The sequence below is a fragment of the Ipomoea triloba genome, chromosome 4 (assembly GCF_003576645.1).
Source record: "Ipomoea triloba cultivar NCNSP0323 chromosome 4, ASM357664v1".
NCBI classification, from domain to species: Eukaryota; Viridiplantae; Streptophyta; class Magnoliopsida; order Solanales; family Convolvulaceae; genus Ipomoea; species Ipomoea triloba.
This window is the reverse complement of record NC_044919.1, coordinates 36,253,681-36,270,361: the sequence shown is the minus strand read 5'-3', so window position 1 is coordinate 36,270,361 and position 16,681 is coordinate 36,253,681. Positions and strand designations below refer to the sequence as shown.

Here is a 16,681-nt window from a genome sequence, read left to right as displayed (position 1 = left end):
TAGTAAAAAAGAGATAATAATTAAGCAGCTGAGATGATATCGATATGGGGGTAAACCATCACGAAAAAGAAAATAATAAGGTTCAAAATATATAAGAAATACAGATATACTAAACATTATATTTCATATTGAAATTAAAGATTGAAGATGAGAATAAAAACATAGAGAAACAGCCCCATAGCCACATTAACTTCCACCAATCGCTTTCTTTTGCATCCATCACTCTTAACGTTGGCACTTGTTGCTCCACCGCTGGGGCTGCCTTTAACTACAACCATATAAATTTAAAGAAAACTTATTAAAAACAATTCTACTCAAATTGGAAGTATAGCCAATAGATGGCTTAATTACTTTTTGAGTATTATTACTGAAATGCAATATTTGTTTATAACTACTTTCTCAATCTACTAAAGAACAAAGAGTCAATATCGTTCAAATACACAACCTCCCATATAAGAGTATAACTTGATGTCACTAGAACACAAGGTCTTGACATAAATGGCTTAATTACTATTTTATCCGTTATTATTATTATTATTATTATTATTATTATTATTATTATTATTATTATTTGAGTACTATTAACTCTATTGCAATCACTATTGCAAAAATCAGCCGCCTAGCACTAGGCGCTCCTATGCCGAGGCGAATTACTCCCTAGGCGGCCGCCTAGCGCCTAACTCAGTCGACTGGGCCAAGTTGGCGGTCGACTCGGTATAATTCTACCGAGTTAACTCGCCCAATTTGGCAGAGTTAGCCGAGTTAACTCGGGCTAGTCGATCTTGTTAATTTTTATTATATTTATATATATTTAAATTTGTTTCTGCCAAGGACCTTGTAGTCCAGTGGCATCAAACCCTTCCCTTTATAAGGGAGGTGGTGGGTTCGAGTTGCTTCAATAGGTTGAGAAAGTATACTGCATTGTAATAGAGTTAGTAGTATTCAAAAAAAAAAAATTATTTCTTGTGTAACTTGAAATTAAAGAAACGATGATTAAACTTGAAAAGTTTTCAGTATATAAACTAACCTTATTAATAAGACCTTTTTTAAGTGGTAAGCTAAGAAGTTTGATACTAAAATGGATTATTCAGTTTGATAATGCCAATTCTTTCTTTTTGTTTTTTTTAGGCTTATGTATTGATAACCGTTTTATTCTCAAGAAGAAAAAATGAGAATTTTGAGTGATTAATAATTCAATATAATTTTTAATGTCATTTAAATTAAATATATTTAATTTGTTGATAGAAGAATAAAAATGGCCATAAAGCTAAAAGTGGAATAACCCATATAAATATGATTAAAAAATAAAAATGACTTAACACTGAAAATTGAATAGACCAACCTTGTATTTAACGTCATTTAAACATTTTGTTGACATATGACAAAAAATGATCAATTGATCATGTCACAATAATACTATAACAAAATAATGATATTTTGAAAAATAAGGACTAAAAGTAGAGAACACTTATAAATTTAGGAAAAAAAATACAATTAACTCTTATATTATACGGAGTATATATATAATCTTTATCCGTAAGGCTATTGATGATTGTCTTTTTTTTTTCTCATAAAGTGATTAGTTGTGGTTTGTTTGAAGAGTAGACTAGAAGCCATGTATTGGTCTGTTTACCTGGAGCTGCTGGAGAAGTGGTATTGCTTCCTTTAGCACTGTTGACGAAGTCTTGAAATACCTTTGCGTCTGGTGAATTGGGTGCCAAGTTCAAGAGCTCTGCAATATATATCCAATAACAAGTTATTGTTTTTTTTTTATCATAAAGAATACCAACTGCCACTATCCGAAAGTGTGTAATGATGGTTAAATCGTGCCTTGTGATCCTAACCGACAAAGAATCATAAGGAGGTAACTAGCCTAGGTAAGTTGTTCATAGCTAACAAGCTTAAACCAGGAGTAGAAGTTGCAATTGAGTTGTGGTGGTTGGGTGGGGTGGGGATGGGTGAGGCAATAATGAAACTTAATTACCAGGGCATTCGGAAATATTGGCTGGTGTACTGCACCTATCCGGGAGGCCTAAAGCAAGAGTAGCATTAATCTTGAAGCCAAGGCTGGGATCATTGCTATCCTTCACCAACAAGCACAGGCATTTCCTGCCCTTGTCAAGCACTCCCTTCAACGCCGAACAACAGTCCTGCGTGGGAGCCTTCGCCACGCCGTTAACATAGCCCAGGCACGGCCCAAGGGCGACCAGCTTGTCCGCGCACTCGTCCTTGTCCTTGGCCAAGTCCGAGCTCGCCGGACCTAACAACACCAGCAGCTGCAGCAAGAAGAGGCATGCCAAAATCTTAGGATCCATTATATTGGGAAATTTAAGTTTAGGCAAAGTAAAGAGATAGGATCAGGATGGACGGGAAATGAGGTGATCCCCTTGCTTTTTTATGCTACGCTTGTGACACATATTTATTGATTTGGAAAGATGGGAGGTGGGAGGGAAAAGATAGATTGACATAAATGTTGCTTTGTGGTTAATTAGCTCCCAAAGCCTCCACTACTATACACTCTCCTCTACCTACATCACATGTCAATGAATTTTAATTACAAACTTATTATTACTTAATTAATTGTGATTGTCTTGTCATATATAATAGTTATTATCTGTCCAAGTAATTCCAAGTGTGCGGCATTTTGGCTGGCTCAGGACTGTTGATTTCGTAATTACAAACTTACAGGTTTGATACTCAACTGGACCAGTCTATTGATCTTTTTGACTTTGAGTTCATCAGCTATGAGTAATTTAAGTTAGTTTATTTTTTTTTGTAGTCCTTTGCCGACTAGAGTTACAAGACGGGCCGTAATTTATCACGTGCACACCCTGAAGTAATAATTGCGACTTTCCCTAGCTTGTTACTTCAAAAGTAATTCTAGATGTTTAATTTTCCACAACTATACCCGAGTTCTTATAATACTATATAACATAATGACTAAGACTAATATATGTATGTATGGTAAAAATTATTCGATTTGAAAAAAAAAAAAAAAAACGAATGAAAGATAATATATAAATTGCCACTATTGATTGAACTATTTTTTTTTAAATTACCAAAGAACCTGGGCTATTATTAATAAATAATTGATGAAGAAGGTCATAATTAGGAATGATTGTATAGTTTATTAGTAATTTGGCAACTCCTATATATGGAGCTCTTTTCTTCCTTCACTCTTTGGGAATGTTCACTGGCTTGCTATATATGTCTGTGTATTTACAACTTGTCAGTGAGGGGTTTCATCATTCAAGCTAAGATCGATAATGATAATTTATCTAGTCCGAAAATGGGGGAATCAATTCAAAAGGATAATGATCTTTTTCTTTTTTTTTTCTTTTTTTACGGCCCGTTTGGTTCGCAGTAAAATATTTGATGGAAATGGAATTCAAGTTCCATGGAAAACAAATTACTAGGAAAATAGATTCCATTGTTTGGTTGGTGGAAAAGAAATTATTAGGAATATGAATTCCATTGTTTGGTTGGATTTAGAATGGTAAGGAATTATGAATATAAAGACCAATATGCCCTTAACAATTATCAGTGATAATATATTATATTATTATTGATGAGGGTAAAATAGTCTACTTGCTCAAACTTTCTTCCCAAACTCCATGGAAAACAAAATACCACCTTCCAACTAAGAATTTGTTTTCCTTAACTTTTGGGAACTCAAGTTCCAATAGAAAACATTTTCCATCCAACCAAACAATGGAAAATCACATTTTCCTCCACTTCATGGAAAATCTTTTCCATGGAAAAGATTTTCCATCCAACCAAACACCCCCTTAAAAAAAAGTTTTTTCCAAGAAAGATGATGAGGGTAGAACTCTTGTGAAGCAAATAAATAATATAATGCAATATATATCTCCCTATAGTATATGTATCTAGTATACATAGTCGCATTTGACCTCTAATTAAGTTGTTAGTATAGTTGAGTGACCATCTTGAGAACTACGGTGTTTGGTTGGAGGGAATTGCAATTCCCTCAAAATGGTGAATTACAATTCATGGGGTACCGGTGGAGAGAAGGGACATTTATATTGGTGTAAAGACCATTTTGCCCCTCCTCCCAATCCTTTGTCTTTTTTTTAAAAAAAAATTTCAAAATTATTATTATTATTATTATTATTAATTATTATTATTATTATTAAAAGAATTATTATTATTATTATTATTATTATTATTATTATTATTATTATTGAAAGAATTATTATTATTATTATTATTATTATTATTATTATTGAAAGAATTATTATTATTATTATTACTACTACGACATAAGGGCATTTTAGTCATTCTGTCGCTTCTTACCTTTCAATTCCCTGTACTCCTATTCCTGCATACCAAACACTGTAATTTCAATTCCTACATTATTCATTGAATTACAATTCCACCGAATTACAATTCTTTTTCCCCTAATTCCCTCCTCCCAACCAAACGCCCTGTAATTGTGTTGTGCTAGATTTTGTCTTACTGACCAACTGAACTGTCCATACGGGCTCTTCCTTATTTTGACTCTATTGAAGTAATGTACTTTGATTAGCATAATAAAATGAAATGAATTATAATTTTTATTTTTAATAAATTAAAATATGTGACAAAATTTTACTCATCGCTTAAAAAAATAAGTATTATTTTCTCCTAGAGAATTGAAACTTTTCAGAAGCTGCGGCTAGCTAGAAAGTAGCCACAAAGCAAATGAAAATGATGATGTAGTGTATTAATTGCAGCTTAAATAATAAGAGAGGTTGTAAAATTGGAAGTTGGAGTACAGCATCAGAGGTCCAATCCATGCTCCACATTCAATTCACTTCTAACACTACCTTCTCAATTCTCTTCATGCACGTCTCTATCTTTATCCCTTTTACGTGTTCCACTCATATTCGTCTCAGTTTTCTTTTCTCAATGTCATTAATGAGATTATATAACACCCTATTAATCTTGCTCACATAAAGGCAAATCTCTCTCGTTAAAACCCCACACCTCAATCTGACCGTAAATTGGTAAATTTCGGTGACTCAGTGATATATATATATACATATACAGAGTATATAAAAGCAAGGATGCATGCACCACAAGACTCTCATAGGTGCACCACAGATCATTCATAAATACAACACATCCCAACGTTAAGTGCACTACTGAAATATACACATTGTACATGGGGCTTGAGGTGGTACAATTCTTAAACTTGCTACAGAAATTGATTTCTAGAAAGTTTGCATTAAATAGTAGGTGCTACGTAGCCTTCGTACTAGCGTCTTAAAATTAAAATTAAATAAGACACACCCCATCTACATTTTCAATCATAAACATATACTCCGTAATTAATATAATGTGATTTCTATCGATTACTATGTAACGTGATTGTATATCTGTTATTTTTTTAAATTAGTAGTCACATGATCGAACTCCGGTTGTAGGAACATTGATTCTTTAAGTTGAAAAAGTATAAAATAAATACAATCCGCTTTCTGCGTACTATATATTATTATAATTTAATTAGGTTTTTGTTCTTAATTTTAATATAACAAGACTCATCTTCATTGTTGTGTCGAGAGAAGTAACATTTGCACTTAGTACGCGAGAAAGAATTTCTAAGCTATACAATTCAAACTAAAGGGAATTTTATATATATTAGTGCAATCCACAATGTGGGACAAAAATTCCTTCAAACTCTTCACAACTCTATTTGTCCCAACTCAAATGTGTATTTGAAATCAATTCATCATTCACTTATTATATATCCGTTTGGCATGACTCAAATTAAAAGTAGATCCCACTCAAAACTATGCCTGACAAATAATCATTTTATATACCAAAATATCTAATTTTCCAAAATAAAATACATTGGTTTTCAAATAAGGATAAACCACTTAATCTAGTATGATAGTCTATTACTCTTGATCAAGGAACTTACTAATAAAACCTTATATGTGTATAAAACTACTATAAATAGAACTTTTCACCTACCAGACAACGAGCTAAGAAGTTCTAAAATTATTTAAGATAAATTATAAGACGATCTCACTCAAATTAAAATTGATATGTTGGGCTTGCTCTTTTTCATTGATCATAATCATTGCCTAACCATTTTAAATTACTTATTAATGCATTCTACATTACCTATTGGTGGAATCCAAGTAAAAATATAATATTTGGGTCAACTTTACACTTAATTAGATGAACTTTTAATTTGGTAAATAAGTTTTAAGTTTAATTTTCTGTGATCTAAATCAATTTATCTTTTGTAATTTTTTATTAGTTAAGATTACAAGTTGCTAAATTATGTGATATAGCTCGTAACATATATCTTAGATGATTCTAAAAAAAAACATATATATTAGATGAATAAAAGTTTAATTTCTTGGAATTTTCTTGACTGCCTATCGAATTGCTGTTCCTTGATTTGCTCAATGTCAACATCGTATTCAGTACATACATTTGTTATTGCTTCTCTTACATATTTTCTGGCCGGGTTTGAGGGAACCGACCCCAAGCATATATGATGAGAAATTGTTTGTTTATATGATTACAAATCTACGAGCATATGCAAAGTTAGACCGACTTGTTGTACATATATATTATAATACATGAATGACATATGCTGTAGCCTGCCCATGAATTCATTCAACATTTGATTTACAAAAACGTGTGAAGTCCTTACTCAAAAGTGAATACTCACGTTGTGGCTCTAGCTAATAAAGAACTACAAGAAAGTATAAACTAATCTAGGTTATTAATAATTGACCGTCAATATAAAAAATGTCAATATACAACTTTTGTAAGCATATAAATCACGTAATAACATAAACACGTGATATACGGATCTATTAAAATACTAACCTCCAGCCATAGCTTCCAATTGAAGAAGGTTGTGTAATCACGGGACTACTGCAACAGAGTAACAGTACTGTTTCTCTCACTTTCTCAACCCTCTCTTGATGGTGTATGAGTATTCTCTCACTTTCTCAACCCTCTCTTGATGGTGTATGAGGAATGAATCGTTAAGAGTGAGAGGACCAAAAGGCTTTATTTATACTATCCATATGCCATCAATATGGTAATGTATCTTTTCCCTAATTACTCTTGCAATCACCATTAGTTATTTACCTTAATTAACTAATGATTATATGGAAGTAATGCACCAAAATAATATATTACCTTTATTATTATAATATCTACCAATATTATAATAATGTAATAGTGGTAAGTGTTACAACTTTCACATAGTGTTGAATTTGAAGTCTTGTAATATCGGCCTAACTGTTCAATCAACTTGGTTGGAAATGTCTCATGAATTCAAAAAACCTAGACAATATCGGTTGTGGGAGCTGGAAATTAAAGATCGGTAATCTTCCCATGGTACCACCCATTCCATTCCATCTTGACTATAATGGTTATATTGTCTTGGGTGGAGGCATGTAATGGGCTAAATCCATCAATTAGTGGATATTAGATTGTTAATTGAGTGAAGGCCGGTGAAAGGTCAAATTCAGCACCATACCTCTCGAAAATGTGACAGTATACAAAGAAATAAAGTTGCAATTAAAAACCCTTTGATCCTAACACGTTGTAAGGAAGTTAATGTGTAGAATTGAAGTTGAGTGGTTTATCGTGTAAAATATGGAATATACGTGGCGGGTGCATGGTGGAATCCAATTCAAGATCGATCCCTCTCCGATCCAACTAATTAACAACGCAACAGTGTCCCAATGGTATGATTAGCGTGTGCCCTTGTGAGAACGGCATCTCTGATCTGCATTGGTGGCTACCTTCCATCCCTATCGCTCAACCTGCTAGTCCCAAACATTAACATTTAAAGCCAGCTAGATTCTTTTTTTTTTTTAAAGGTAAATTAGCAGTGTACATTAGTTGATTACGGTCAATAACCGACTAAAAATTGATTAAGCAATGGTTGTTTTTTAAATCGCATAACCAACGGATTATACATATATAATAAATCGAAATTGAATTGGCTTGGTTGTGATCAATTATGTCAATTATCGAAAAATTGAGACTTGCATGCACTTTTATGTAAAAAATTTTGATTATTTATATGTTACACAATCACTTCATACATAGTGATGCACACCAACCCCAAGCATAGCTAGAGGACACTTGATTCACTCTAGCTCGTTGTTGTTCCCTTATACATCAAATTGGTAATTTCGCTATAATCAATGAACCATTTCGATAATTAACTCTATATAATAATTGTATAAACTGCCATCAAAACAATCAAGTTGTCCTGGCCCGTGGATCGGAGTTACTTGTATTTAAGGTCCAAGCGACCATTCCATTACTTGTGAATTGATGGTACAGACCCAAAATCAATCTTGATGGGTTGCATATAAACCGGTCGGAACATTAGTTCTTGGTACCAAGTTGGTCCATGTCTACATCCATGTTTGGTTTGGGACCTTATACAAGTTAGTTAACTGTGTATATCTTGGTGGGTTCCATGGACAACCCTGCATTGCCATGATTCCATGAAGGACATCTCTGTGTTAATAAATATTCAGACATCTAGACTATGTTATAGAATTGAATGCAGCAAACAGGGGTTGGAGAGAGTTGATCCAATTGTTATATCATGAACCAGTGTCCACGATACAATCCAAAATTATCTGTCTGCATTTAATTTGTGTCTGTTAATTAGCTTATCAACAAATTTTGGCTTATTTGACCACTATTAAGGCCCTGTTTGGTAAATGGTTGTTGGCTGACTGAGTTAGCTGATTGAGTTAGAAAGTATGATTAGTTGATAACATTGGCTGATTGTAGAAAGTTGTTTAGTAAAATTAGCTGTTAGCTGATAGCTGTTTGGTATAATTTCTTTTCTCAAAAAGCTAATTTAAAAGGCTGCTTTGAGTAGCGTTTTGAATTTTAGTATTTTGGAGTTACAAAAAGCTTATTAACCGAACAACTAATAGTAGTCAAATAAGCCAAAATTAGCTGATAGGCTGATTATTTACCAAACAGGGCCTTATTTGACCACTATTAGGCTATAAGCTGCTTGACTTGATTAAACAATCGATATGAGTGTTTGATTAATTAGTTTTTTTAGAGTAGCTTTTTGTAACAATTTATTGCTCCAAAATATTAAAATTCAAAAAGCTACTTTTGATTAGCTTTTTGAAAAAATCATTTTGCCAACTATCAACTAACAGCTAATTTACCAAACACAAATGCTATCAACTAGTCAAACCTACTGACCCAATCAGTTAACAACTATTTACCAAACACTTCCATTATGTACATGTAGTTAACATATTATGGGCATTCAATTTATTTGCAAGACATAATATATTAACTGCAAACACATATTATGGGCATTCAATTTATTTGCAAGACATAATATATTAACTGCAAACACATAATCTGAATGTCAATTTGGACCAAACTCCACATGGTCCAGGGTATAATTTGCCAGAGTTGATCCTACCTACCTTTGATCTGTTAATTGTATCCTACTAATGGGTAGTCTATATTTTATCCGTTTGCTTTTGCCAGGGGAGAGACAGACAACTAATTAGGAACAACAGAAAACTAGGAATTGATGTGATTCATCATGGTAATTGTTAAAGATAGTTAACATCCCCAAATTGTATCCTGGTTAAGGGGTTTTGATGCTAGATATGGATATATACAGAGTGATTGAAATGAACACTACACACCAAAGAGTTTTTAACACACTGGCTGTTCTTCAAACAGAAGGGCCAGATCTCAGGACCCTCTCCAATTTCTCCGCTTTGGTATAGTCGTTTTCTGTTAGAGGTCCGGAAGGGAAAGGCGTGATCTCTACAATTAGGTGCGGGGTTGGGAGCTCATCGAACAGAGCTCTCACGTTGTTGCAACACACGCTTTCTCCATGAGCACTCTCCCTCCTTATCTGACAACCCTACAAAACGAGGAGTTCTGTATGTAATATTTTGACTGATTGGATAACAAATCACTGTTTTTTTTTCAGTAATGTGAAATCGAAGCAAAGTAGTAAAGAAAATGGAAGCCTAAAATTTTGTATTACCTTGTGAGAAGTGGCATCTCTAAAATGGTCATCATCTGATAGTAAGGAAGCAACAGCTCTGAGAAGGCGTCTCCCTTCAGATTTTGATGGAACCCGGTAATTGCGTCTGAGGGTCCCCTTAGTTGTTGGATGCCATTTGCTTACTAATTTCCTTCTGTCAGCAGCTTCCCTATCTGTTCAAAGAAAGAAAGTTGATGTTTTCTCATTTATCGAGAATGTGATTTTGAAAGAAGTTCATGTTCAGGTAGCTTTAGAACATTGGCATAACCACATCATAGCAAGAAATTAATGCAACAATTACCATACTCCAAGAAAGCTGGTGTCTCTCACTCAACCCTTTCAGGCGAAATAAGTTCTTAAATCTCACAAGAGCTTCATTATTCTCATCTCAAGAATAACATTTAATTCTCTCTCTCACCTCTCATGGAGAAAAGATGAACAAAATAAGACAAATAAGGCTTCAAGTAAATCAATTCAACAACCAATTGAAAAAGGTCGAAAGACTTCTATTTATAGCTCACTCGTTAAGTAGGCAGTATTTGAAAGAAGAGACCAAGGTTTAAAACTCAGCAGCGGCAGTTATGGGGATTATGCTCAAAGTGGGTAGATCCCTTGTGAGCACTTGCATTTGGCCCTTTCTGCTGAGCTACTGAGTTACCGTGATTTACATCCTTCCAACTACTCTGACGGGCCGGGGTGTGAGGGGCCCTTGGGGTTGGGGATTCAACCTTTTGGGAGAAGAAGGGAATGAAAAAGTACTAAATAGGAAAAGTCAAACATAAATTAAAGGAATAAACATCAGAATTAAAGGGGCATGATTCTTCATTCCATATCAAGCTATTTTGAGATGGTCTTGATGGGTCATACCATACTGCACTCAACTTGGGATCCATATATGAGTATTATTTTGAAGGTCTTCGTGGACTCTCATTATTGGGCCTTCTAGAACCAATAATGAACATCGGACTTGCTGGGTTTGAATCTCATCACAAACTATGTGCAAATTGATTGTTCTTATTTGATTTATCCAGAACAAGCCCTTTGTGCATGCATGAGACAAAAACAAAGCCAGAATAATGCCAAAGCTTAAGAGGGTTTCCACTTTCCACTAATGAAGATGGCATTGTTTAAGGCTGACTTAGATTATAGAGCTGTTAGTCTAAGAAATCCAAAATGTCATTCTGCACCTGTTCGTTGGAGCTGGAGAAATCATGGCAGATTACTCCAGCTGAGAAAATCTACGTCAACCCGCTAGCCTAGGGATTTAGTGTAGATTCCTTTGTGTGTTTTCCTTTTATTTCGGCTATGGTTCGTGTAAGGATTTCAGAAATTATTATTCAATGAATTTCTTTGTTTTCTCAGATAGATCTAAGCACAACTTCTGTACACAACTTCAAGCCCTAGCTTTTCCAGATCTGATCTCCGCAAGCACAAACCTTCATAATCTAAATGTGATTTCAAGAAAATTAAGGCTGTGACAAAGTTATAAATTGAGGTAGTTACCCTTTAAGCTTGCAACAGGGTTACAGGGATGAACTACTAATGCAGCAATGACAGATCCATATGGATACAACCACGAACACACACATATATAGCGGTTAAATACAGCATAAAAAGAAAATTCTCCGGTCTGGGTGTATGGAGATGCAATTGCCAGTGTTTGACCGAGTATTTTTCTAAGAGGGGATATTAATAGAGAAAAGAAAATTAAAGAGAGAAAGAAACATCTGTTCGTTATAGCAATGAAGATTATGGCTTGTATACTCTTTTCTGCACCAGCTTATGGCAATGGTTTCAACTTTCCATGGCAAAATCTAACTGTTAAAGTAGGAATTTATGGTTTCCACATCTGGGGCTTAAAATAGTTCCAATCTATAATACATTATACATCATTAGTAACTAGTAATGCTGAAATATGACCACATTCAAATTAGTTTCTTCTTTGTTTATGGGTGTATTTGTTTGTCAGTAACTTGATATTTGGTTTCTTTTGTTTTTTCCCTTGGGTAAGGCGAATATGGTTTATTTGAGATTTTACAGTTACTTTGAGTAAACTCTACTGTAAAGTGAGCATTTGAAAACAGTATCTAAAACATTTTCCACCAATACTAACTACAAATTGGAAAGCCTTTTACAACACAAAAGCTTTCCCCTCAAAACATTTACCTTTTTTCCTGTGTTCTTTTTTTCTTTAAATTCACAAAGTGATCAAGGCATTAGGTTCCACCCAAATAAATTAATCTCACTGAATAGTGAATAATACTCAATAGGCATTAATAGGAGGTGCACAAATTGCATATCCTTTTTATTGGCTTCAAAGACACACTAGCAAGCTATATTGCTCACACTATATTCAGTAAATACCACATTTGCACCCAATGGCCAACATGCAAACTAATCAACTTGCAGAACTAAACAATGAAAAAAAGGGATTAAATACACATGAAGAATGGCCACAAACCTGGATTTCTTTTGAACTGATCAAACCAATTAGCAAGACCCAAATCATCAGCCTCAGCATTCTCAAAATCTACAGAAGAAAAACCCATTAAGAATTCAGCAAAGCATACCCAATAAAAAAAAAAAAAACATTTCTTAAAAAACCCCCAGCTTTAAAAATGATACTACATAATCTAAATCTTGAAAAATGCAGTTATTCCATCTTACCTGAAAGAATGGGGTTAGAAGGAGATCCAACCAAGCCAGCTTTGAGGAGGGCATAGAAGATGGCAACTCTGCCAGCCCACAACACTGGGGTCTCAAAGAGAGTGGCCCGAGTTGTTGTTTTGGCAGTAAAAATTGAGGCCTTTCTGCTACTGCTGCCCAAATTAAACCTCAAATCAAGACTGGGAAACAAAGACTTTGGCAGCAGAAAAGCAGTGTGATGCTTGAAGCAAGAAGAGGGTAGGGTTTGGGTGGCGCTTTGTAGAAGAAGCATTTGGTTTGAATTTGATTGGATTTCGCAGAATCAAAGAAAATACCGCAGTTTTTCAATGTATGAGAATATGAGATAGATCCCTTTCAGTTCAGCCAGCATTGTGAATCAAGATTTGGGTGAGAGAGAGAATATGCAAGCGTCAAACGGCGTCGTTTAAGGTGGATAAAGAAGTGGAGTAGTGGACCATGGCCAATGGGCTTGATATTTTGGAGGAAAAATTAATAATTGAAATACACAACAGGGAAATGGACCCCCGCTTTTGTTCCCATGTGCCAGGTCATCTGAAGGAAAACGATAGGCTTTAAATCCTAGATTGTTTTTAAAGAATTAATTAATTAATTTTAATTTATTTTGAAACTTCCAAGTTCGATTTTATGCTATAGTAATCCTAAATTCTCAGAACTATTGTTTAAGACTAAGAGCACTGGAGGAGGTAGTACACTGCGTACAAAAAGCTTTAATCACCACCCTAACATTAGATCAAGATTTTCAATGTACCCTTTTGAATCATTGAATTGTGAGACAATTAATTTCAATTTTTTTTTGAAAACAATTAATTTCAATTTTAATCTCAATTATATGTAACATTGTTACATTTAATTTAAACTTTTATTTTGATCATACTATTTTTTGTATTTTAATTTTTTCCGATTTAATTATATTCAGGTTTAAATTTGACAATCAAATTATATATATATATATATATATAAAAGATTAAAATCAAGAATATAAATGATACAATTAAATGTGATAATACCACCATAATTGTGACTAATAAAAAAATTAATTTTAAAAAAGAATCTCAACCAGCATTGAACCAAAAAGCTGAAAACTTTTAAAATGTCTTGGACTTCTTAGTATACGAAAAATTGTCCTTAGTTGAAAATTTTATTGGGCCTTGTTCTGACTAGTGAACTTGTCAAGCAAGAGATTTAAGGCCCAATAAGAATAAGCCTATTTCACATCATTCCCAAAATCCAGTGAAGATGAGAGTTAAATAAATTAAGGCAAATTATACCATGGAACATGGTTTACATTGCATTGTAAACTTTGGTCCAAAAATAACTTTTAGATTCTGTATTTGTAGTTGATACATTATATACCTGCAGTTAAAAATTTATATACCTATAGTTATCGCATATCATATTATGTGTCAGTAATTATCATGTTATTTGTTTACATGTATAAAAAATGTTAATTGTAGGTACATAATGTGTTAAGTAAAGGCAAAAAAAATTTGTATCAGATCCACAATGCAATATGAACCCTGATCGATGATATAACAATTGATAAATTTAGGGAACGTATAGAATTTTATAAAATTTTAAAAAGTTCTATAATATTTAACATGTTCGATTCACATAATAGATTAGAAATGAAATAGCATTTATAAAAATAGACCTATTTCATCATTTGATAAGTCATTTTATAATCTCGAATAGTATTTTTGAAAATTATCTATTCTCCTTACAAAGAAAATAATTATTGACCCTAGTATTAGACATCACGAGGGTTACGTACTAGACTTAAAAGTGAATTACTTTCTTTGTGCTCATTTCTTTTCTTGTATGAAAAAAAGTTTTTTATAGAAGTCAAACAAAATTTTTTTTTTTAGAAGTGAAAAAATGATATATATTGATAAGAGTAATCCCTCCAAAAGAAAATGCATTTTCAGATATTTTAAGTGACAATTTTCTAATGGCATGAAATGACTTTCTCATATGTGAAATCATGATCATGGATACGAGTTTGAGTGGAAACAATATTGACTCTTTGTGCTTTAGTAGGTTGAGAAAATATAAATAGAGAGTACATTGTAGCAAAATCAATAGTAGTTTTTTTTTTTTTTTGGGAAAGGAAACAGCATAACTGCATTAATAAACAACCAAATGGGAAATACAGGCCGGTGGAACAGACATCCACCACCCAGAGACAGACAAAGAACCAGTTGCCCATGAGTCACATGATTTGCTGATCTCCTAACATGGCAAACAAACACGTTCTCAATATCACTAGCAATATCATGACATTGCTTAACTAACAAACCCAAATAAGAAAGGTCCAAAGAGTGCGAATAAAAACAATTAAAAAATTAAAGCAATAAGATTCAATAATTAAATTAGACTTTAACCACTTAAGCGCTTCCTTTACTGTCATAGCTGCAGGCAACAACGGATCACGAACAACCCCAAGTCGCCCACTACATGCAGCCATAAATCTCCCGTCATGGTCCCTGACAATTAAACCATAACTTACTAGCCCCATCTACGAAGACTGCAGCATCAATATAAATATATAATATTGCACTTAAGAATATTTGCCGCCGGTGGAGACCAACTAACATTAGAAGGAGAGGCCTCATACACATGTTCAACTCGTGAGTACGTTGCATGCCACAATTCACACAAACCAGCAATTTAATTGCCTTCTCATACCAGTAATAGACCATGTTACTTCGTTCCAGATCAGATCATTCCTAGCTAGTAGATCAAATAACCCACAAGCTAAGCTAGCACCAGCATGCACTGCATCGGTCAAACCAATAATTTTATTCAACAATAAAGTCAAGCTACCATCAAACAATACGAACGAGTCATCCCATACCTGCTTTGTCACCGGGCATGTACAAAAAAGATGCTCCATTGTTTCTGATTCAGTAGCACAGAAGAGTCAATCGTAAAATAAATTGGAGAAGTTTGAATGATTTGAATAAAATTAAAACACAATAATAAAATCTGGTTACATCTGAATAATTTATTGATTGTTTGTCCTACATGAGTCTCGCATCATTCATTCATTTGCAAGACTAATAATATCAAATTTATTTGGTAAGAAAATGAGTCTCCGCTGATAACGTGGCCACTCATCACGCTAATTTCAATTAATAACATCCAATAATTGAAGTTTAATATTAGACACCACCATATATTCATGATAGTGATGATTACTGATTAGAAAGAAAATTTTGCAATTAATTAGTCATTCTCAAGTCTCAACACTCAAAAAATCCCTTTCGAGGATAAAGAATGCAAATTAAAGAATGACAATCCCTACCCATGTGTCACTAAATACGAATTGATTAGTGAGAACGCAGCTAAGTTCCTTTGAATTTCCAAGAAAAAAAGTTGAATTATTGGAGCAATTTTGTCCAATTTAATGACCTTAGAGTAACCAGTAAAACCCAACTTTTAATACTCCGAATTTTAAAGCAACCCCTTACATATTCAAATTAATATACAATTTTTTATTTTGGTTAGGCCGACCTTTTTTAAAGGACAAGAGTGCACTGCACGTCCACTCACGTCAACTAAGCTTAGAGAAATTAATATTTATGTTGACAAAATGATAAATTTTCACATAATCATATTCATAAACCATTTCTAACATTTTGAGACTCCTTTCAGAGGAATCATATAACATCATGAGAAACTTGGGAATGTGACTGAGTGGAAGAGACACATCTCTCCTTAATCAATGGTCAAAAGTTCGATTCTTAATTTTGGGTATGGATTATGGAACAATATTAAATTTTCAGACCTGTTGTCTCACCTAATAGAGGTGTCTACAATTCAACAAGGGAATTAGTCACTGTGTCCGACGATAAAAACCCTGAGCTACACCCAGCTTATCTGACCTAGGGGTGAAAACCTGACGATAAAAACCCTGAGCTACACCCAGCTTATCTGACCTAGGGGTGAAAACCTGGATTA

At 33.7% G+C, this 16,681-nt stretch overlaps 2 protein-coding genes across 2 annotated transcripts; both read right to left on the bottom strand.

Moving 5' to 3' along the window:
- On the bottom strand, nucleotides 1-2,408 carry LOC116015366 (protein YLS3-like). Its single transcript, XM_031255409.1, has 3 exons — nucleotides 1,985-2,408; nucleotides 1,634-1,732; nucleotides 1-268 (listed from the first exon to the last, which is right to left on the bottom strand). Exons 1-3 carry the CDS (start codon nucleotides 2,313-2,315, stop codon nucleotides 135-137), a joined length of 564 nt encoding a protein of 187 aa, XP_031111269.1. The 5' UTR covers nucleotides 2,316-2,408; the 3' UTR covers nucleotides 1-134.
- Nucleotides 2,409-9,538: 7,130 nt separating this feature from the next.
- On the bottom strand, nucleotides 9,539-13,088 carry LOC116015084. The gene is made up of 4 exons (XM_031255084.1): nucleotides 12,701-13,088; nucleotides 12,495-12,563; nucleotides 10,034-10,206; nucleotides 9,539-9,907 (listed from the first exon to the last, which is right to left on the bottom strand). Exons 1-4 carry the CDS (start codon nucleotides 12,969-12,971, stop codon nucleotides 9,713-9,715), a joined length of 708 nt encoding a protein of 235 aa, XP_031110944.1. The 5' UTR covers nucleotides 12,972-13,088; the 3' UTR covers nucleotides 9,539-9,712.
- Nucleotides 13,089-16,681: the final 3,593 nt, after the last annotated feature.

Coding starts and splice junctions, on each gene's coding strand:
- LOC116015366 (XM_031255409.1), bottom strand. CDS start 2,315: ATGGATCCTAAGATTTTGGCATGCCTCTTCTTGCTGCAGCTGCTGGTG. Junction 1,733..1,984: donor CAATATTTCCGAATGCCCTG/GTAATTAAGTTT, acceptor TATATATTGCAG/AGCTCTTGAACTTGGCACCC. Junction 269..1,633: donor CACTTCTCCAGCAGCTCCAG/GTAAACAGACCA, acceptor ATATGGTTGTAG/TTAAAGGCAGCCCCAGCGGT.
- LOC116015084 (XM_031255084.1), bottom strand. CDS start 12,971: ATGCTTCTTCTACAAAGCGCCACCCAAACCCTACCCTCTTCTTGCTTC. Junction 12,564..12,700: donor TTCTAACCCCATTCTTTCAG/GTAAGATGGAAT, acceptor TTTCTTCTGTAG/ATTTTGAGAATGCTGAGGCT. Junction 10,207..12,494: donor TCAGTTCAAAAGAAATCCAG/GTTTGTGGCCAT, acceptor TTCTTTGAACAG/ATAGGGAAGCTGCTGACAGA.